This window comes from Terrapene carolina, unplaced genomic scaffold (assembly GCF_002925995.2).
Source record: "Terrapene carolina triunguis isolate 2854851 unplaced genomic scaffold, T_m_triunguis-2.0 Scaffold96, whole genome shotgun sequence".
In the NCBI taxonomy this organism is placed as follows: Eukaryota; Metazoa; Chordata; order Testudines; family Emydidae; genus Terrapene; species Terrapene triunguis.
Window position 1 is genome coordinate 27641565 of NW_020664447.1, and position 23430 is coordinate 27664994.

Here is a 23430-nt window from a genome sequence, read left to right on the forward strand (position 1 = left end):
GGCGAGAAGCGGCGCGGGTGAGCGATGTGCTGGCCGCGGCTTCTCGCCGCCCCCTTTAGCCCGGGACGGCGAACCGCGGCCAGTGGGGGCCGCGATCGGCCGAACCTGCCGCGTCAGCAGGTAAATAAAACTGGCCCGGCCTGCCAGGGTGCTTACCCTGGCGAGCCGCGTGCCGAATGTTGCCGACCCTGCTCTAACCTGCCTTCATACTTGGCACTGTATAAAAAATAAAGTTTCTATGTGAGTGAGTAAATTAGTGGAATGCAATGTTGTTGTCTGATGAACACACAATCTGAACATGGAAATATTTCCAAAGCACAATTTGTGTGTCGCAGCAATGTAAATTCCAGCTTTCTCAGCTAGGAAAAATTGTATAAACTTATGTTAAGGTCAGATTTACATTAACAAGTCAATTTAAGGTTAAATTACTTATACACATTATATAAACTAATATAAACCCTTGTTTTATACGCATCCCTAGAGTGTTTACTGACTAATAAATTAAGCACTTGTATAAATTACTAGTTTATATATATGTGATGAGTGTTCTGTGAAGCTTGTTTTTCATCCATTGTTATCTCCTTTACCTTGTTAGGATTTTTGAGATGGCACAGTAACAGCAGCAGGGCAACAGCAAAGCTGAAATGCAAGTAGTGCTGCCTAGTGGTAGTTTGTCTCCCTAAACAATGATTTCTTTCTTTCTCCAGGGGATAATTAATTTTGGGACCAGTGAGAATAAACTCTGCTTTGATCTAATGTCCAAGCGGGTAAGTCACATCCCCAGAAGAAATATAGAATTCTCCACTTAATTCCTACTTAGTACTGATGATGTGCTTGGATTGCAACTGTTGCTCAGATCCCTCACAGAGCAATAATTTCCCAGAGCGCGTACCTTTTAGCTGTCATGTCTCTTCCATGCTGGCACTGATGCAGAAGGCCTTGGCTGGTCCATTTTCCCTATTTCATTTTGGGTTGTACATTTCTTTAAGTTACCTTCTCAGAGATAGATTGGAAATGGTGGTGTCTTCTAATCACCCAGTTGAGGCCTTGCCTTTGGGGCACTGCCTGGCACACAGAACCAAATGAAAATAAAGTACATTTGCTTTTCTCCTGCTGACGGCTCTTCAATTCACCTAGAGATGAGCCCAAGTGTCACAATTCAGGGGTGTCCAGATCTGGGGACAGAGGGGGCTTGATTTGGCCTGTTATCAAGCTGCACAGTTCTGATCCAGTTCTGAACTGTCTCAAAGCTTGAGAGGATTTGGCACCAGTGAGGGTATTACCAATAAACTGGGTGAACCACTAATTGGTGGTCTTGCTTAGTTACACCAGGTTAAAGGCCCAGTACAGACAGTATAAATTATAGACTGCTTGGGCTGAAAGAAACTCTCTTGTTTCTCATTAAGCCATGTACCCAGAGTCAGGCAGTTATGTGGGGAGACAGCAGTTTGTCCTACCTAGAGGTGAGGAAGGGTGGGATACTGAGTTTGTGGCACAGCAAGTCTCTACTGTAGTTGGTTGAAGTTCTTTCACTCCCACTCCATCACTGCCAACCCTCAAAATGTTCCTTGTTTTATTTCTGCCTGCCATGCCACTGACTCGGGGGGACACTACCCCAACACTCGGCCTTCCAGCTAACAGAACAGGTAAGGCAGAACTGCTGCCTAATAGCTGTGTGCAGAAGCCTGCAAGGTGCCTTTTAGAATGTCTAGGTTGTTCCTTCCTTTCCCCCTTTACCTCTTCTCCTGAGACTTAGCCCTGGTCTACACGCGGGGGGGAGGGGGGAATCGATCTAAGTTACGCAACTTCAGCTACGTGAATAACGTAGCTGAAGTTGACGTACTTAGATCGACTTGGGTCGATTTATCGTGTCTAGACTAGACATGATAAATCGATCCCCGCTGGATCGATCGCTGCCTGCCGATCTGGCGGGTAGTGTAGACATACCCTTAGTGTAATGTCTGCAGTTAACATGTCAGAGAATGGACAACTGTGTCTCGATTAGCTTGTTATGACAGTGGGTTATTTGCTCCTGCCTATCAGCAGCAGCCAGATGAGCTTGTTCTCAGGCATACTGGAATAGGCTCAGAGCTGAGAAAAGATGTTTCTTCCAACTTATGAACTGCCACATTCCAGTGCTACTGCACTGACTCACAGAACAGTATGCTACTGGAGGTTATGAGACGTTAATCTTGCCACTAACTTGGAAGCCAATGCCTATATTTTGTAAGTGAAAACAGTAACTGACCAGATTTCTGTCTGCAGTTCATTACCCCTAAGTCCAGTGATGTTCTGTGGACTTGACAGCCCAGAGATGAGGTCTCCGATGTTGTTCCCTGCCAGTTGGCCCAGTTGGTTTTGTCATCCTCTGCAGCATCACCCTCAAGGACTCCTTTACTTCCCATTGTGTTGTCATTTAGGCCAAGCCTGCTGATGCAGTGCTGTGCCAGCTGAGTTTAGGAGAGAAAGCAAACGAGGCTTGCTTGTGTGTTACACAGACTTCGGGATACATATCCAACTGTAAAAGATTATACTACCAAAGGTTATTATTCTACATGGGATGAAAGGCAATCCCATTAAACCCATCAGAGCCCCAGCTCAAGGCATCAGAACCCCAACCCAGATTTTTTTTTAAATTACTTTATAAGATTTAACATCTGCATGTTGGTTTCCCTCCTACTCCTTTGCATTTGTTCCCCTTTTGTCCCCACCCTTAAATCTGGGCTCCTTTTATGAAATCTATGAGAGTGCATGTAAATGTTTGTTGATTCGTTTCCATTCATATAAAATACACCCCCTCTGATCACTGCTCTGCTTGTGACTTGTTTGGACTGGACTGCTTGAAACTCTGCTAGTTATAGCTTTGAAAATGATTAAATGAAGACAGTATACTTACTTTTTTAAGTGTAATCTGGAAAAAAATTGTTAAAGGCAACTGATCCAGCCCCGCAACTCAGTGAAACTCCCTTTGAAACCCAAAGGAGTTCCTTCCTCATAAGGAAGACCCAAAGGAGCACTTTCAAGAGGTTAACTTCACCTTTCTTAGGCCTCTTGAAAACTCCTGTTACCCTTTACCATGTCCTGGCAAAATTATAGATGTGGAGGAGCCACAGCTATTGGAAACTGAGGCGTAGCTGAAAGCTAGACTTAATCCATTCATATTAGGAGAAGAAAATAACCACCCATCTGCCATTCATGGCCATACCGAGGCTCTCTGGACCTGTATAGAAAGCCCTCATAACATGGACTTCATTCCCAGTCAGTTGAAAGCTACTATCCTCAGAACTTGGGTCAGGCCCTCATCAGGGCCCTAAGGGCTGCGTTGTTCAAAAAGCAACAGAGGGTCCTGTGGCACCTTTAAGACTAACAGAAGTATTGGGAGCATAAGCTTTCGTGGGTAAGAACCTCACTTCTTCAGATGCAAGACCTTTTTTGTTCAAAAAGTGATCCACAGAGATCTCTTTTCTATGGCGTTCATTTTGTATTAGCCTTTGTGCTTCCTTTTTGCAGATCTCTATGCAAGGAAGCATTGCTGCATAATTTTGATGGCCAAATAGTTTCTAAAACCCCTTATAAGGCCGCTGAAGTCACTGGGGTGTGTGTGTATGTACATGTGAGTACTGTCCATATATTTGCTTGTGTTTCTGATTTTAATGGTTGTACCTGTCCCCTTCTTGTTGCTGACAGCTGACGCAGAGTGATATGAACCTCATGGAGCCTCCACTGCTGCAATATCCTGATTGGAAAGGACATATGTTGTAAGTAGCCTCATCTCCCAGAAGTTTCCCTTTGTAAATACTTGCCTTCTAAGAAGCATACGGATGTTCTCCTCATGCATCTGTGGGAAAAGGCCACCTTGAGGTTGTTCAGAATGCATAAGTACAAACAGCTCTGCTGGATTGGTTGGATAAAGCTTCTCTAGGCTATTAAATCCTTCTCCTCTTCCTCCCAAATCCCTAAATGATCTCCCTGTGTTCATCCAATTCCAAAATATCTGAGTGGGTTCCAGTTTGCTTTAAAAAAAAAAAAAAAAAGTATTGTGCATGTCTAGTAGGTGGGTGTGCCCACTGTTCTATACAATTGTGGTGGACATTGCTGGACCATTAGTCCTTCCTATGTTCTATGTCTTGACAAATTAAATCCTTCAGAAATATGTGTGGAGTTATAAATCATTTCCATGACTTTCACCGTGTATGCAAGCCACGCCCATAGTATGGAATAAGTGGCCTGGAATATGTGTTTTCCTCTTTGTTTATTTTTTCCTAGCTGTACACATTAGTCTCTCATGTGCCCTGGCTTTATTTCTTTGTGATGAGGACCTGTGGAGAGCCCAGCCTCTTGGAGAATAAACTGAATCAATCTTTGCTTTTGTGTCTTTCTCAGTTTACGGGAGGAAGTGGCTCGATTTTTGACCTATTATTGCAAGGCCCCTGCACCTCTCAAGGCAGAAAATGTGGGTAATTGCTTTTCACTGATGTGTCTTCTAACATATTGCTATGCACTGTGAAACAGGTTCCTCTATCTTCTTTTACTAATGTTTAAGTGTGAGCTGTCTGAATCTTTTATCATGTAAATGGGAGGGATTGATCACTAGTGTCAGGAAGGTGACATGCAACCTTTCCAGACATTTTTCACATTCAGCTCAGCTAATGTATTTCAGTCCTACCATGTTCTTTCACTCTTGCCTCCCACACCATCCTGCCAAGTGGCCCTCAGTCATGCTTTGTAGTAACACCTTTTGCGCCAGTCTTGCGCCCTACTATGCCAGTGCACCTCAGTTATTCCAGTCCCAGGGCCCCCTTGCACTGTTCTGCTGATTCACCTGAAGCTGGATTCATAACTGAGTCAAGAGTAGTTTTGCTCTGCTAAAGGATTGAGGAGAGAGCAGATTCCAGTGCTATTGTCAGGAATTATTTTTGTGGTGGTGCATTCCAATGAACAGGATTAACGTCTGCTCCCATTGTCTCTTCTATAGGTGATTGTGTTGAATGGTTGTGGCTCTCTGTTTTCTGCATTAGCTACAGTTCTCTGTGATCCAGGGGGTAAGTGGGGTTATTATCCAATTTTTTGAAAATATACCTTTTATGTTTGGTGGCAACATGGTAGTCACAATACAAATACCATATGTCGGGGTTTAACTGCGGAGTGGCCGTGACTTACTGTGGAATTTCTGCCAAGTTTCTGCCAAATGCCGTATTTTTTCAGTGCAACCATAAGTGAGGAGGATGTCTCCCCGAACTTTTTATTATCAAATGTATATCCTCCTCAGTAGGACTGTGGGTCTCCTGCATTCTCACTTCTGGTTCTCCCTGCTCTCTTTGCCATTTTAATGTAGTTGCACCTCTGGATGTAGCTCTAGAAATGTGGACTGCACTCATGTTGAGTGGATTCTCAAGAGTGAATGTTTGATGCTCTGAGACCTGGAATTGGGAGTTAAAAGTAAAACACAAAATTATTGCTAAAGGAAAGCAGACAAAATTTAACTCTTCAACGTTCCCATGGACCTCAAAATGGAACCATAAGCAAAAGCTCCCAAGCTCAGATGGAGTGCCCTAGTAAGGAAGAAAAGATTGTGAGTTTAGTGGATAACTGGCTTTATTTTCTTGATTTTTAGAAGCTGTTCTGATTGCCACCCCCTTTTATGGTGGTATCACCCAGAGTCTGTTCCTATATGGTAACGTCAAGCTGGTCTATGCCTATTTAGACAGCAAGGTAAGAATTGGGGTGGGAGGACAAATCTTTGCAGGTAGAAAGAATTGGTATTGGTGAAAGGCACAATAACACTGCCATGGTGCTTTCTGGCTTCAGAGAGCTTTGCAAACAGTCCTCACAACACCCCTTAGTTGTAGCTTACATGTAGCACCACCATTTTACAGCCAAAGAAAATGAGGCACATAGAGTTTAAGTGACGTACCAAGCCACAACGAGATTAAGTGTGCAAACCAGGATTAGAATTCTAGATTCCCGACTGGCTTCCAGTTTTATGATGTGATCACTAGCCCATGACCCTTTCTGTCCAGCATTCTACTCCCATTAAATAAACATCAGTGGAATTTTGGAAATTTGCAAGCCTGACATTTTTTACAAAGCAAAACCAAGAATAGAATAAGTATCAACTGAACTCTCCTCCTCAAGGTGATCCCAGAGATGGGGCAGCATATGGGAACTTTGCATTGTCCTGTCTGTCCAAGGATAACCAGACAATATCTGTGTGTATGGCAGATCCAGTATCGATGTCTCCTTTATTTTATTTATTTCCTTGTTCCCTCCATAGTGTGAGGAAGAGGGAATCTGTGTTGTTACTGGGCTTTTGTGGTTTGGGAAACACTTTGGTGCAGAAATGGTTGATGGAGGATCCGTAGAAACATTGTTTGCTTTTATCTTGTGGGTGCCTTTCAGATCACTGGAACAAGCACCCGGCCCTTCCAGCTCACAGTGGACAAGCTAGAGAAGGCCCTACAGGATGCCCGGTCAGAGGTGAGTGTGGCTGAACCTGGCCTTGTTGGGCCCATTGGTGGTGTCTGCAGGAGAAAGTGGGGGTGGAGATCTAGAAGGATGAAGAAGCGTTGGGCAGATTTTAACTGCGAGTTCTAATACAGGTGTAGAACCTCCTCACACATACTTCTGCATCATTGGAACGTCATCTGCTCTGGGATCTCCCAGGGTAGATTGATTTTTAATCACCAATTTTAATCATGATTTAAATCATCAATCTTAATCGTGTTTTGCCATTGCACTTTTTAGTTATTTTCCTAAAGAAAGGTTGATTCTCATTGGTTGGGAACCATTTAAAAAATGTTGATTTGAAACTAATAGCCTTTGCACTAAATGTGGTGCTTCTTTTTGCTAACAGGAGAATACACTGTATCTATTCACTTTTATTTAAGCAATTATATAATTTGACTTTTTACTATATGATGATTAATTTTTTTAATTTTGATTTGTGTCAAGCTTTGTTTGGATGGAAATGCACAAAAACAGCATTTTTTAAATGAAATAAAATGACCTTAAATGTGCAGGATACATATGGAAATTTTTTTATCAAAACACGTATGCATTTAAAACTAATTATTAAACAAATGAAGTATTATCTGTAGATAATGAATTCAGTTGTTTCTGGTCACCATGTTCTTCAAGATTTTAGAACTAGCAGATCTCATCTTCTCACACCTAATTTTTTTTCATAGATTGGAAGAGGGAAAACGAGCTTTCCTGCCTTTTCAACTCCCAGTTAGGTTCTTAACTTTGAATTAATTAATCATTGAACTGAACTAGTTGAATAAACTGAAATGAGGAAAATATTCTCTCTCTACTTGTGGAACAGGCTACGGCTGTCAAAAGCTGGTTTAGCACGTCAACAGACTTTGGTTCCAGGTGCTTAGCCAGTGACTTCCAACATTTCAGTGATCTGACTTTCTTTAAAACTTGAAAGCAGATATGTACTGCTTAATATTATAATTTTTATTTTATTTAAATTATTTTAATAGATTATAAGACGTTTAGGCATTAATGTAGGTTGTCAATTTCAAATTTAATTTAATTTAAATTTAAAACATCTGATTTGTTTTATTATTATTCTTTTAATAATCAATTTTTATCCACTCTGGGGTCTCCCATTCCAAAGCATATTCTGGGATGTGAGCAGTTTCTGATCACACTGTTGGAGTTCTGACTTCCCCACTCCACTCTTTGATGCCATCACAACTCTATTCTTCCCATCTAAGGCCTGGTCTACACTAGAAAATTAAGTTGGTTTAACTACATTGTTCAGGAGTATGAAAAATCCACACCCCTCAGCGGCATAGTTAAGCCAACCTACCCCCCAATGTAAACTGCACTAGGTTGAAGAAAGAATTCTTCCATTGACCTAGTTACCACCTCTTAGGGAGGTGGTTTACTTACCCTGATGAAAGAATCCCTCCTGTTGGTGCAGGTAGTGTCTACACAGAAGCGCTACAGTGGCACAGCTGCAGCATCTATTCAGCTCCTCTTCACAGTGGGGGAAATGTAAGACAGTCTTTGTCAGGGATGAGTATACCAGATGTCAGTGGTGCTTAAAACCAGGCCTCAGGCCCCAAAGTACTTTATGAACCAGGTAGCTTCAAGAATCTCTTCATCCTCCTGCTAAAACATCCCATAGTTGAATTTCTCTTATAGCTCTGGGCACTGGGTACAATGCCATTGCTGTGCATGGTGAAGGTGTGAGTTATTAGGGGAGTCTCACGGTTTTAGAAAAGGGGGGCTGAAGATTTACCCCACAGGTATTGTTCTTTTAACATTATATTGTGTTTTTGTTTTATAGGGTGTTGGTGTGAAAGCCTTAATTCTCCTGAACCCCCAAAATCCTTTAGGGGACATCTACTCCCTGTCAGAATTACGGGACTACCTGGAGTTTGCTAAAAGGTGTGGCAGTTTAAGGGTCTGAGGAGACCCAGATCAGAGATGGCTTTCTGAGTCTGATGAACCAGTCAGTGTGTCTGTGTCTTTCTGGCTCTAACTTTCCTCCCTGCCATGAAAATAACTTATTCTGGTCCACACAGCAAAGGGTTTAAGACTAGAGAATGGGGCGATAAGATGGTGGACCATGCAGTCATTTCTTCACCCTTGGATTGGCCAAGCACTTGCCCAAAGAGAAACTGGTCATACCAATTTATTGGAGTCCTAGTGAGCTATGCAAGACAGTAATTTACTATGTCTGCTGCGTACTCATGGGGATATGGTGAGATACAGCAGCTCTGCTATGCTCCTTTCATGGGATACGGGGTTCATTTTCCACAGCTGTTTCATATGTGCACATTAGAAGACAGACAGTTGTGGGATTCCAGCCTTCTCACGTACCACCCACTCCCCTTTAAATTTCTGTCCATCCTTTGTAGATGGTGATAGAGTTTACTCAAGTGGGATATTAAATGAGAGAGTTAATAAGCCTGAATTAGCAATGACTGCAAACTCTTTCTGTGTCATGGTTGTGGTGAGTGACAAGAAATGAGTTTGATGGACCTCAATCTGCTTTTCTGCATACATGATGCAGCCCTCAGACTATGAGAGTATTATTCCCTTACAATCTCCATTTTCTCCCTTCCAGGCATGAATTGCATGTAATAGTAGATGAAATCTACATGCTGTCGGTTTTTGATGAATCAGCCACGTTCCATAGCGTTCTTGGCATGGACAGGTAAAGTCTGCACTGCTTCCTTGGCCACCCGTTAGCAACTGTGCAACATGTTGTCATGTTAGTGGTTTGTGACTGGGATTTGACTCGTGGCCCAGTAGACTCTGCCTCAGGTTGATTGCTTCAGAGTTTCCTTCTTTCCAGTGCACTTTGCAAGTTGATACACTTTTGAATGTGTTCATTAGTCCATTGTTTGCAACATTTCTAAAAACTTGAAAAGGAGGTTTCATTTCCTGCTGATCATTATCTTTCTTTTTCTTTGCTAAACACTGCTGTTCCCTTCCCCTGGTTCTAATGGTGCATGTAAGGATTGTAGTCTTTTTCATTCTTTACTTTTGTTTTATGCAGAAGCAGCAGCATTGAGATCTTACTACTTGTCCGGGAACGGGTTTTATTAGTTAATGCTTTAAAGGGACACAGCAGTTACAAAGCTCATACTTAAAAATATTCCTTGCTTGTGTTACTAATAACCCATTTGATTGCTGAATAGAGAACTTTTAAATTTACTTTTACTTTTTCCCAATGAATCTGTTTTTCTTATTCGTGCACCACTCAGTTGGGACAGTGAAACTGGATTGGTCCATTTTATTTTCTGGTTCTAATCAGTTTCACTTTCGGATGCTAGCCCACTGTTCCTGAATTTGGATTCACAACCTTGCATGTTTCATTGACATTTTAAAAACAATTGATGAAAAAAGTCATTTTAGTTTTTATAAAACATATTGGCAGGGGCCTGATTCTTTTAGAATTGAGTGCACTTTTCTATGTGCAGCTCTAACAGTCTGGCCTATAATTTGCAACTACAATGTCACACTTAGATGATATAGTGATGTATGCCTTATAAATACCTAAGATAGACCCAACTTTTGTATAAAATTAGTTCCTAGTGTCCCTTTAAAGGTAGGTTCCATTTAGCCTTATACTGCTTCACTCATGTCCCCTGGCGTGTTGTCTGTCCTTGTGAAATGTTGCTTCTTTGCTTCTGGAATGTTGCACTGGTGATCCAAAAGCTTTAGCACCTATGACACTAACTGCCTTGTGTGCATCCTTCTACATGCAGATTGCCTGATCCACAGAGGACCCATGTGATGTGGGGAATTAGCAAGGTGAGTGCAGTCATGCCAGGTCTAACTCAGCTATGCAATCAGCCTGATGTCCCATGAGGCCTTGACCCTGCGCTGGAAAGAATACGATAGTGGTGATGGGATCCTGCATTCCTTTGCAGTAGGGTAATCAGTGTGTGTGTGTTTCCTGCAGGATTTTGCTGTCTCTGGGATTCGTTTTGGCACTTTGTATACAGAGAACCAAGATGTTGCCAATGCAGTGGCCTCCTTGTGTTACTTCCATGGAGTTTGTGGACCTGTCCAATACAAAGTGGCACAGCTGCTCCGAGACAGAGGTGAGTCTGAGAGAGTGGTTTCGTACATAGTCATCTGCCTTTCTCTATTATCCTGGGAGCTCAGAGGATCTGTCCCCTACATTCCCAAGGGGTCTCTAGCTAAAGCAGCTAAAATGACAACCTTCCATAATCCTGGGGCTGCATGTTAGATGAGGTTGACAATTCTACAGGATTGTCATAGAAAGAGAAGGTGCACTCAGGGTGAGCAGGGTTAAAGGAACAGCTTGGAGGCAGTTACTTGGACAACAGAGGTCCCCATTTTGAAAAGTCTGCTGAGGAGAATTAAAGGGGTATGAGCTTCTGGGAGTTGTGAAACAGATTTCTAGCTCTGTCTTGGATTGCACACTAACAAATTGCAGAGACTTCACAACAAACATCTGAGGTCTAGGGAAACTTCCACCAGGAGATTAGATAAAGGAGGATAGAATTCAAGACCGGCACTAAGCTCTTGAATAGTGTTTGTGTTCTAGGGTACTGCAGTGGAGGAGAATCTGAGGATGAAAAAAGAAGGGGATAGGGTGAAAGATGGATAGAGGCTTTATAATCCCACTCCATATATCATAAATGATCATGGAGGAAGTCTTTTTGGAACTGAATTATTGGTCAGTTTGTGAAGTTTCTTCTCCTCCTGGCTAGACTGGATCAATCAAGTATATCTGCGGGCCAACCATGCCCGTCTGAAAGCTGCCCATACCTATGTGACAGATGAGTTGAAGACCCTTGGGGTTCCCTTCCTCAATCGCAATGCCGGCTTCTTTGTTTGGATCGATTTCCGAAAGGTCAGTGGTCTCAGGAGAGGAGGCTGCTCCTCTGGCTAGGCAAACATTTGGCACAATAGATTCTGGAGGAGAATTGGATGTAGTTGTACAAACACATTGCTGAATCGTAATTAATCATTCTGATGAGCTGGAAGGAAGAGGTGCAGGATATTTTTGTAAGCACGGTTCATGGGTCCCTTTAGTTTGTATCACATTTTTCTTCTTGCTTGGGATCTTTTCTAACTGCATTCTGTCTCTTTTCACCATCTTTGCCCCAGCCCACTTCATAGGAACCATAACTGCTTCAATTCCTCAGGGATTCTAGCTACTCACCAGTCTCCCCAGGTCCCATGGGGATCACAGCTTCACCCATTTGCAGGAGCTGGGAGACAGAAAAAATCTCCCCAGGCTGTTATAGTTTACTTTCCTTGTTGGGGGCTGCCCACTTTTCTCCCCCCCCCTCAATTCAAGGCTCCCATGTCCTGCAGCTCCTCCCTATGGCTAAAGAGAGTTGGGTACCCAAACTTCTCCATCTTCCATGTGAAAGCCTTCTCCTTAGAGCTCTGTGGCTGCTGGGTCCCAATTCCATTACTACTGATCTTGAGCACTGAGGCTTCTCAATGGAGTGACCTGTATGTTACTAACGCCTTACCCTTCTGCTCCCAGTACCTTAGGACAGGAACATTTGAGGAGGAGATGCTGCTCTGGAGGCGATTCCTGGATAACAAGGTTCTGCTGTCCTGTGGCAAAGCCTTTGAGTGCAGTGAGCCAGGGTGGTTCCGTATCATTTTTGCTGACAAAACCCACCGACTACAGTTAGGTGTGTGGCATTTCCTTCTCCTTTCCATCACCCAATCTTGCCTGCAGCTCTGGCCACCTCATTCCCTTCTCAAATTACCCTCTATCCCTGGCCTCCTCTATTTTTCTTCACTTCCCTACCCCAAGTCCATTTGGATTTGACAAGGGTTTTGGGATTCTTGTGCTTTTGTTGTAACCCTTGTGGGTTTTTTTCTCCCTCACGCCACCCCAGGCATGCAGCGGATCCGTAGAGTCCTGGAAGAGAGGGAGCGCGAGATTCTGTCTGAGGACAAGGACCAGCCCTGCCAGTCAGACCAGGACGGCAAAGCAGACAGTACAGATGAGGTCATCTTTGTGTCCCGTCACCAGGAGCATGGTTCTACTGGTGGCTCCAACCTCGGTGACCTCATTGGCCTCCTGCAGCAGCAGATGCGCTCATCTGACTGGCTGCAGAAGAACACAGCAGAGCAGTTTGCACAGGAGAAGCCAGAGATCTATGACGTGTTCAGCAAACTGGTGGGGAAACAATAGGGACCCCTGTTCCTCCATGGGCCGTATCTGAGCAGGGACTGACACCGAAGCCCCTAACTGCTTGGTATTTGACCTCCTGCAAAGAATATATTTTCTGTATAGCGAGGAAATCACTTTGTAAAGCCTGCTACCCAGGCCTCCTCTTTGGAATCTCTGCTTTGTATTGTATAGCCCATTTCCCTGTACTGGGGTATGGGTGGGGGATGCAGGGCTAGCTTCTGCCGCTGCCCCTTGACTCGTATTTTATAATTCATTTCAAATGAATAAGCTCTTGGCTCTTTTTATAAGGCACCATGGTGTCATCTTTTATGCTGCTTCTTGTTTCCTCTCACTGTTCCCAGGGAGACAGAAACTTGAGATAATTAAGATGTTTTATATTCTTCCCTGAATGAGGTGCAGAGACAACTGATTCCTTCAGCCCCAGAAGATGTGTTTCTCATCAAGCCACTGTAATATGACATGTATTGACAGTTAGAACCAAGCACTTGCCCTGACTCTCAGCTGGGGGTAAATAAGTTCATATATAGACCACTTTTTGTGTGTGTCTGTCTGTGAGAGAGAGAGAGAGAGAAACTCCAACAGAAGGGATCGAATGACTTGGGTAACTAGTACTATGGAGCCTTTCACTTCTGGATCACTAGTTCCCCTACAGCCTCATTGTGATTTTAAAATATATAATATAGCGATCTGGTGCCCTGTGTTTAAACGAGCTTGGCTATCTCAGTCCAGCTTTTTGTGTTCATATAAAAGAACATCATCACAACTGGGTCTGATAGCTTCTCAGCAGGAACTGCCAACAAAATGGGCAAAGGATGCAGAGGGTCACGGAGAGTAGACAGCTCCATTATGCTAGGAGGATGTTCTGGTTAGAAATAAGGCACTTTGGCAGGACAGTATTGAGAGTGCTCACCCTGCTGCTGCCAGACTCTTCAGAGCTGTCAAGCCAGCACCTTCCAATGATTTAGTTGGGGATTGGTCCTGCTTTGAGCAGGGGGTTGGACTAGATGACCTCCTGAGGTCCCTTCCAACCCTGATATTCTATGATTCTTCCCCCACAATCAAAGAACTTAAAAAAAAAAAAAAAAGTAATCCAAACTGTTACATCAGACAGCTTCTGAGGGTAACTTTCTGGTTACACGAGATTCTTTAGTTTTTGAAAGGGCCTGTTTGAGCTGCATTCTGTGTGATGGTGGTAAACTGTAATCTAGCTGGTAAACCGATCTCTCGGTATAAAGCATTTTCCTTTGCCCTTGCTTTGTCTCAGAGGAAATCAAACTAAGACTTATTATGTTCACATCCAGGAGTTACAGAATGTCTATAGTATAGGTCAGGGGTGGGCAAACTTTTTGGCCTAAGGGCCACATCTGGGTGGGGAAATTGCATGCAGGGCCATGAATGTAGGGCTGGGGCAGGGGGTTGGGTGTGGGAGGGGGTGCGGTGTGCATGAAGGGGCTCAGGGCAAGGGGTTGGGGTGGAGGAGGGGTGCGGGATGTACGAGGGGGCTCAGGGAAGGGGGTTGGGGTGGAGGAGGGGGTGTGGTGTGCGGCAGGTGGTTGGGGTGCAGGAGGGATGCAGGGTGTGGGCTCTGGCCTGCCGCCGCTTACCTGGAGCGGCTCCGGGGTGGCAGCGGCGCGCGGCCAGGGCAGGGTCCCTGCCTGCCCTGGCCCCGCGCTGCTCCCGGAAGCAGCTGGCACCACATCCCTGCGGTTCCCAGTTCCTGGCGAATGGGAGCTGCGGGGGGAGGAGGGGGTGTTGCCTGCAGGCGAGGGCAGCGCGCGAAGCCCTCTGCCCCTGCCCTCCCCCAGGGGGCGCAGGGGTGTGGGGCCTGCGGGGCCACGGGGGTGGCAATCCCATGTGCCGGATCCAAAGCCCTGATGGGCCGGATCCAGCCCACGGGCTGTAGTTTGCCCACGCCTGGTATAGGTGCTACAGCAGCACACCTATGCCACTGTAGTGCTATAGTGTACATGCTTCCTACAGTGATGGAAGGGTTTTGTCCAGCAATATAGGAACACCACCTCCCTGAGTGATGGAAGCATTCTTTTGTTGACCTAGCTGCAGCTATGCTGGGGGTTAGATGGGCATACCTATGGTATTTGGATGTGGGTTTTTCACACCCGTGAGTGCTGTAGCTATGTCAACCTATCTTTTTTTAAGTGTAGATTAGGCCATCCGTGTTAATCCAGAGCAAGAGCAAATTGTGTCCTGGAAAAGAAATAAATATGATTGTGAATATAACCTGTGAAGGGGGTCTCCACTGCTGTTACATGCCCCGGTATACCATTGGTGGTAACTGAGCTTGTGTTTTAACATAGCTGAATTTACTGAAATCTCATAACGGTCATGTCTACCTCTATGGGAACTATACCAGCACAGCCCCGGCACTGTAGCTGTGCTAGCAAAATTCTGTAGTATAGCCTATGCCAATAGAAGGGGTTTGTCCATCAGTGGAGTAAAAGTATCTTCCAGAGCAACAGGAGCTACATTGACAGAAGTATTCTTCTATCCAGCCTGGAACTTTCCTCTCAGCATTGATATTATACGTGAAGAGCAGGACTGAGAGTTATCAGAAAGAGGTGGGCTCCCAGATCTCAGAGGCACTCACACCAACAATGATTGGGGTGTTTCAAGCAATAAAGGAAAGAGCACTCCGTACATGCAACCACTCACCCTACATAGGAAGGTCCTTTCCTGCAGTTTATCTCTCAAGAAGCCATTGGCTTCAAAAGAGACACCTTTCCTCTTACTGAAAGACGTCGCCGATGCAGATAGCAATTCCCAGCTCACTCCATGCAAGTATGTAGTCTCTTCTCTATCAAGGAAAAAGGAACAGTTAATCTGTATAAAGGGAGGGATAAGGTAGCAGTGTCTATCATTAAATGGGATGGGAAGCAGCTTACATTATCTAAAAATTGGGTTTATTTGATTTTAGGAGTGAATTAATTCTTGCCATAATCAATGTGACAAAGGTGAATCAAATGTAAAATGGGGATAATGCTTCCTCAGCTTTCAGGCATGGAGTGAAAATTTTCATTGAGTGTTTTTAGATGCCTAAGTGGAGGAGGCTAGAAAAGGGTATGGCTCCAAAACAATGCAATAGTTAAAAGCTTTCTATTTGCTTACTAATTCATCCTTTTTTCTCAGACTTTAGCCATATTTTTTTAGTAAATTCTCTGTGCTGATTAAAATTTATTTCGCATTTACACTGGAATTTCTGCTTGTGAAAGGTAAAGCATGACTTAAGTTATTGAGTTGGTTATATCTTTGAAGAGGGTGGGAAGAGAAATGCCAGAATAGATAGCCAAAGGAAAGACAAACTGACTCCTTTCCTCTTTGTGACATTCCCAAGGAGTCGCTGAGCTGCACAAATTTCAGTCTAGCAGTAGCAAAGTGAGGGAGACGGCTCTCTGAAATGAAGAACATGAAAGGACTCTTCAAGCAGTAATAAATCAAAACACTATTTTATTTTATTTCTTTTTTAGATTTCTGTAATAAACAAAAGCAACCCATTAACTAGTGCTGGCTCTATTTTCTCTTTGGTTTTTAGTCATTCCCAGAACTGGTGCATTTTAATATACAACTCTGAAATTTTTTTAATATACAACTCTAAAATGGGTGTTTCCCAGATGTGCATGTTCACTGGTCAGTAAAATGTTTCTTATTAACAATACTAAGGGGTTTATTTTACTTCTTGTACACTAAAAGAGCCAACAAGACGTGTATATTTGCAAGAGGGGGCATAATATACTGCTCATACATTAGGGCAAAAGACTGTTGTTGTTTTTTAAATGTAAGGAAAACAATATTAGAGGTAGGGTGACCAGTTTTTAAAGGGACAGTCCCGTTTTTTGGGACTTTTTCTTATATAGGCGCCTATTACCCTCCATCCCAGTCCCGTTTTTTTCACAGTTGCTATCTGGTAACCCTAACTGGAGGGTTGCATGCTTTGTTGTTCATGTGTGCTGCGTGTTAGCCAATTTTTACGTGCAAATGGTTTTACAGGTGTGAGGACCGTCTAAGAAGGTATCCGTGGGCCAGACTCAAGCTTGGCTGTCCCCAGAAACTGAGAATGTAGCTGTGGAAGCAGAGGCAAGACGAGTTGTGACTGTTTGAATTCCACTTTGGAACAGAAAAGGCAGTCTTTCCCAGCTAAGGCCTGGTCTACACTGGGGGAAGGGTGGGGGGGGAAGGGAATCAATCTAAGTTACTCAACTTCAGCTACGTACTTAGATCTACTCACCGTGGTGTCTTCACTGCGGTGAGTCGACTGCTGCCGCTCTCCCATCGACTCTGCCTGTGCCTCTCGCCGAGCTGGAGTACAGGAGTCGACGGGAGAGCGCTCTGGACTTTCTCCAGTTTGTCCACCTCTTTGCTGAAATGTGGCAGCCAGAACTGGACACAATACTCCAGCTGAGACTGTAACAGCGCAGAGTAGAGCAGAAGAATTACTACTTATGTCTTGCTTACAACACTTGTGCTAATATATCCCGGAATGTTTGCCTTTTTTTTTTTTTTTTTTGCAACAGTGTTACACTGTTGACTCATATTTAGCTTTTGATCCACTATGACCCCCAGATCCTTTTCCACAGTACTCCTTCCTAGGCAGTCATTTCCCATTTTGTACATGTGCAACTAATTGTTCCTTCCTAAGAGGAGTACTTTGCATTTGTCCATTTCTCCAGTTTGTCCAGATCATTTTGAATTTTAATCCTATCCTCCAAAGCACTTGCAACTCCTCCAAATTTGGTATTGTTCACAGACTTTATAAGTGTACTCTCCATGCCATTATCTAAATCAGGGGTGACCAACCTGTGGCTCCAGAGCTGCTTGCGGCTCTTCAGAGGTTAATATGCAGCTCCTTGCATAGGCGCTGACTCTAAGGCTGGAGCTACAGATACTAACTTTCCAATGTGCTGTAGGGTGCTCACTGCTCAACCACCTGCTCTGCCCCAGCTCCTGCCACCACTCCACCCCTTCCCCCAAGGCCCCTGCCCCTTCCCCCAAGCCTGCCATGCCCTCGCTCCTCCCCACCTCCTGTGCACTGCAAAACAGCTGACTGCGGTGGGCGGGAGGCATGGGGGGGGGAGGTGCTGATTAACGGAGCTGCCAGTGGGCAGGAGGGGCTGGAGGGGTGTAGCGGATGGAGGGCTGCTGACATATTACTGTGGCTCTTTGGCAATGTTCATTGGTAAATTCTGGCTCCTTCTCAGGCTCAGGTTGGCCACCCCTGATCTAAATCATTGATGAAGATATTGAACAGAACCAGACCCAGAACTGATCCCTGCGGGACCCCACTTGGTATGGCCTTCCAGCTTCACTGTGAACAACTGATAAACTGTTCCCAGACAATAGTTTCCAACCAGTTATGCACCCACCTTACAGTAGCTCCATCTAGGTTGTATTTCCCTAGTTTGTTTATGAGAAGGTAATGAGAGTCTTAATAAAGTTAAGATATACCACGTCTACCACTTTTCCCCTGTCCACAGCGCTTGTTACTTTGTCAAAAAAAGCTATTAGGTTGGTTTGACATGATTTGTTCTTGACAAATCTATGCTGACTGTTACTTATCACTTTATTATCTTCTAGGTGTTTGCAAATTGATTGCTTAATTTTTTGCTCCATTATCTTTCTGGGTATGGAAGCGAAGCTGACTGGTCTGTAATTCCTCAGGTTATCTTTAGTCCCTTCGTTATAGATTGGCACTATGTTTGCCCTTTTCCAGTCCTCTGGAATCTCGCCAGTCTTCCGTGACTTTTCGAAGGTAATCGGTAATGGCTCAGATCTCTCCTCAGTCAGCTCCTTGGATATTCTAGGATGTATTTCATCATTTGGATGGGAGTAAGACTGTGATGCTGATGTGAAAAGGTCCGACAGAACACCATGCACACTTTGTAGCTTCTGTAGGCTGAGCTCATTGGCCACCACAGGGGCTCCTTGCATTCTTCCATTTCCCCTCACACCATAATCTCCTTATGTTCCACCCTCCCACACCGCTCCATTTCAGGAACTCCCTAAAACTCCTCCCCAATCTCACCTCTGCTCTGCCTGGGATTCTGCCCCAATTTCACCTTCCCCTACCATTGTCCCCCATACTCAGCACTTGGCACGGGGAGAATCCAATCTCTGCCATAAGCCTGGGGTGCTGGGTCCCTCCATTCCCTCCTCCCCCATAGCAGAGTCCCCCATTCCTCTCCCAGCAGGGGTTTTGTGTGTCTCCCCTTTTCCCTTCCACAACAGGGCTCTGTGTCCCCATTGTCCCCCATTATCCCCCTCCACAGCAGGGACCCTATATTCTCCTCCATTTCCCCTTTTCCTCACCAGTCTCCCCTATTCTCCCCTTACCAGGGGTTCTATGTGCTCCCCTCAGTCCTTTCCCCCCACAATTATTACTTATTTTCTTTGTGTTTGGGAGATAAATCATTCAAGGTATCAACATGTTAAACTCTATTGGGAGGATGACCCAGGGCTGAGATGGGGGTTATTATGTTGGAGCGTGTTAATGGCTGCCATCAACCAGTTCTTTGATTTGTAGACAGTTATGACCTGACTGAAGTGCTGGGTTGGCTAACCAGATGCTAGGGGCTCTGTGTGCCCCCCATTTCTTCCTTCCAGTTTTCCAAATTTCACCAAAATTAATAGGGTAGTAAGCAGTGTCTTATTTATTACTGATTATATAAATCACTGGCAACTGACCATTGCCTTGTTCTCAATTTAGCTGCAGTCAACATAAGTACTTTAGTTTGTGTTGGTTAAAAATATTCTACTTTTTGTCCTTAACTTGCTAGGAACAATCATTTTTAGTAAGAACTCAACCAACCTTATTAAAATCTAGCATCAAAAATAGACTGGAGAAACCCTGGCAGCAAATACTATTTTTAGCTGCTCTGTCTGTTCCCTGCCGTTACCCACCAGATTCTGACTGCACAGCCCATGCACACACGTGCTTAGTTATTCTAGGCAGATCCTCCTCGTGACCCTTTTTTCCCTGAACACCTGAATGCGGAAAACACTTGACTGATTAAAGATTAATACCGCTGCAAAACGTGATAGCTGCCTTTTCCTCTGAGTGCTTTTGGGAAGGAGAAGAATATGGAATGACCGACAACTTGCAATCAGTATTTCTAGTACATGAGCATTTCTGTGGAAAGCTTGGCTGCAAGGTCCCCCTAGCATTTCATGCCCTTCAACTGGTGCTATGAGAAGCAGGGTTCTAAAGTGCAATACCTTTCTTCTCCCCCCGCCCTTCCCCAGCAAGTGGGGGGCATTGGGATGTAGACATCAAGCAGTATAGGCTTTGTCATGGCTATACAATACATTTCATCTTCCCCAGCAAGTGGGGGGCACAGAGATATATCAAGCAGTATAGCCTATGTGATGCACCCTGCTCTTGCACTTGCCCAGTGGTTACAATTGCATTGACTAAGGAAGTGAAAAGGCTCAGTTCAATGAGGTTGCTATTTTGTTGGAATACAGAAAACTGAAATACTGGATCAGACCAATGGTCAGTCTATTATGATATCCTGCCTCCTGTACCAGAACAGAACTGTGTCGTATCTAGTCTACATCTGACTGGTATCTATACCAGATGTTTCAAAGCAAAATATGAACCCTTATTTGGTGGTTATGCTGTGTCATAGGGCTGAAGAAAAGTGGAAGGGATGGCCCCAGTACATTAACTGGTAATTCACTTTTGCAATAATATCCCTTTATATTAAAGTGGCTTCTGAGAATGTGCTGTTGCAGCGCTGAGTACCTGGCAATAGCCCTGCATCTGACACAGTGATTGCACCATTGTACATGAAGAGATACAATATTGCAAAGGAATGCTGAGCTGACTGAAGAGTCATAACCAGGCACTATGGTGATTCTTCCTGCCCGTGCCTTCGATTCTATGTACCTGAGCAGTTCACCCATAACGGACAATAAGCAGAGCTGTGTGCAGCAGAGGAATGCACCGTGTGATGCTAAAGATCTGTGAACGGAAGAATCCGATGCACGAATTGAAATCATGCACACCCCACCATCTCAAAAGACCTGTATATAGCAGGCTTTAAAAGCAGGAGAGAGAGCAGGGTGAAAAAAAATCTGAACTCTGACACATTTATAAAAATTGGTGGCCTGGCACCCAGAAGCTGATGAGTATTTTTACAAGATAAAAAATGGCAACCTAGAAGAGTCTAAAAATAATACAGCGTGCTGCAGACTTGTCTGGTTCAGCTACACCACTGGAATACAAACTAGTGAAGCTAGTGTTTCTGAAGTTCCAGGGAAATCTCTGTCAAAAGATATATAGTGTCCTTCTTGCAGTTGCTAAACAGAACAGCAAGGGCTCCTTGCATTTATTTCACTCAGACATTAATAATTTGCAAAACTCTTTCTCAGTGGAAAACTTCCCAAATTTTCCTTTGGGAAAGAAACTACCGTTAAAGCCTCCTTAAATCTTTCAACTACGATTGATTAGATGCACTTTATTCTCCCTAGAAGAGCACAGAGAGAGAGGGTGCCTGTGGGCATTATATGGGCATCCATCAGCACACTGCATTCAGCAACCCTCTGTCCCCCTCCCCTCCCTCAGCAGCACATGGACTAGCCAATGTTCTTGTCACATGACACAGCTCACCCTTCTATGGCTCAGTCACATCCAATCACCATTCACACAGATGAGTCCCATTGCTCACAGAGATCACCACATTCATATCAGCACACAGCCCTAGCACATGAATGGCGCCTTGCTCGATTCATAAAAGTGGCAATGGTCAATTCACTGTACTGTTTGCTTCAATTTATTAATGAAACTAAGATCAAGGAAAATTATTGCTTTTGATCAATGCACAAGAAACCTCACAGTACCTTTTAACAGAAGGTTTAAAAACAAAAGCCTCTTGTGTCATAATAAATAAAATCTGAATTAATGACAGGAAAATCCCTAGTCACAAACACGTCAAAGTCAATGGGGACACTGTGGCCTGATTGCTTGATGCAAGTGTTTCATAAACTGAAGAACATGATAATATAAAGAAAATATTATAAAGATATAGATAATGTAAATAAAAATGGGGACATGTTATGTCATCTGTTACCTAATGCATAGAGGAGCCTATGGCAGAGAACAGGGCTGACTGCAGAGAGAACATTTCTCTGATGATTTTTCCACATGGAAGCACTGATAGGTCTCTCTGTGTGTGTGAATAAAGGTGGGCATTGCACAAGGCACTTTTGTTGTTGGAGAAGCTGAGGTGAACAGGGTTAACCCTTTGACAATAAGGGTTAAGATTGCTCCAAAAGGCCTTACACAACATATGCAACAGACCCTCCCTACAAAACTGGGTCAGGCACCACACAATCTCTCTCTCACTAACATGGCAATGCCACAGCACTGCAACCACACATGAGGTAACAATGGATGAAGATGGTTGCAATAAAATAGCAGAGAGGAGAAATGTGCTTTTAGGGGAAGGAGACTGACACTTTCAGATACTAAGATGATAAGGTCCTTTTAAACACCTGGGTAACTTAGCTATAGGGTTAGGTAGCAAGAGGGCCATTTCATGTCCCTACCACATCCTGCCTGCTTTGCCCCACTCTGGCAGCACACAGCTGGTGGAATAAATGTTTCCTTTATTAGCAGAGTGGGGATGCCTTTGGCATAGAGGAAGTTCCCAGGTGGTGCAGAACTATTGAAGGGGTGATGTCAGGGGAAGAGGGCATGGGCAGAGCACCATTGGGCTCTGTAGGGCCCTGAATGATGGAATTGCCCCATGAGATGTTATCATCAGATGCCAAAACTTAGACACTGGGCTAAGTTTCTCCAGCGCCTGAATTGGCCCTAAGCTATCCCCGGTTTGGGGGGGGACGACCCATCAAGGTGATGTAAAATCATTTTTGGGGGGGGGGGGAGAACACCTTGCCACACCCCCAGGGGAGAACAGGGGGTCTAACCCCTCCAAAGAGTAAGCAATTGAAACAACTGGGTGTATACAATGTTATTGTGTATAAAAATATGTCAAGTAAAATCTTTTATGAAATCTTGTAATGTTCTGAACGTGGTTACGAATGTATAGAGACTAGTAGGCTCATGACTGGTACTACATTTTAAAGTACTGCTCACAGCAGGGAGGGGCTATTCCCAAATCAGTTGTTTACACAAAATAACTTGTACCCATGTATTGTCCAGTCAGAAGGCGACAATGGAGGACCATTAAAGATAATGGAAAGACATTGAAACTGAAAAGAAAACCCAAACCTTGAAAAACTAAGAAAAGAGGGAGGTTCCCCCACTGAGTGGCCATGGCCATGCCTCATCATGACAAGAGAAAGAGGAAAAGAAAAATAAAGAGCAAAAAAATAAAAACAGGTGGGGGTGCCAGGTCTGGGATTTTCTTTTTTAACCAGAAATGGGCCCAGCAGCATCTAAGCGGGGTGCTGCTCATGAAAACTCTGGATCACTTGTGTAGGACAGAGGGCACACAAACCAGCCAGGCTCCCACGGAGCACCTCGCAGATCACACCAGGTACCAGCCTGACTCTCGTGGTGGAGCATTTACCCCTACAGGCTCCCTCCCCAGCCCATTGCTCCTGCACCCGGAGGGAAGTCTGCCACCTCCCTCCCAGCCCGACTCTCCCAGACCAGGAGCCCCCGCAGGCAGTCTTCCCCCGCCACCTTCTAGTCCCAGCAGCAACACTGCTGCTCAGCTGAGCTCACTGTGACCCACTCAGTGGGATCCGCCAGCTGACTCCTAGCCGCCACGAGCCGCATACGCCGGAGCATGAAT

At 44.4% G+C, this 23430-nt stretch overlaps 1 protein-coding gene across 1 annotated transcript in view; it reads left to right on the plus strand.

Annotated features, from left to right (window-relative positions):
- Positions 1 to 13205, plus strand: part of LOC112116818 (probable inactive 1-aminocyclopropane-1-carboxylate synthase-like protein 2) — a 17525-nt gene extending 4320 nt beyond the window's left edge. Inside the window, exons 3-15 of the mRNA XM_024214527.3 lie at positions 708 to 767; positions 3688 to 3758; positions 4384 to 4453; positions 4976 to 5042; positions 5615 to 5712; positions 6400 to 6477; positions 8303 to 8403; positions 9086 to 9175; positions 10233 to 10278; positions 10430 to 10571; positions 11208 to 11350; positions 11996 to 12149; positions 12360 to 13205. Of these exons, the coding sequence (XP_024070295.2) occupies positions 708 to 767; positions 3688 to 3758; positions 4384 to 4453; positions 4976 to 5042; positions 5615 to 5712; positions 6400 to 6477; positions 8303 to 8403; positions 9086 to 9175; positions 10233 to 10278; positions 10430 to 10571; positions 11208 to 11350; positions 11996 to 12149; positions 12360 to 12658 (1419 nt within the window). The 3' untranslated portion in view covers positions 12659 to 13205. The remainder of the gene's footprint in view (positions 1 to 707; positions 768 to 3687; positions 3759 to 4383; positions 4454 to 4975; positions 5043 to 5614; positions 5713 to 6399; positions 6478 to 8302; positions 8404 to 9085; positions 9176 to 10232; positions 10279 to 10429; positions 10572 to 11207; positions 11351 to 11995; positions 12150 to 12359) is intronic.
- Positions 13206 to 23430: the final 10225 nt, after the last annotated feature.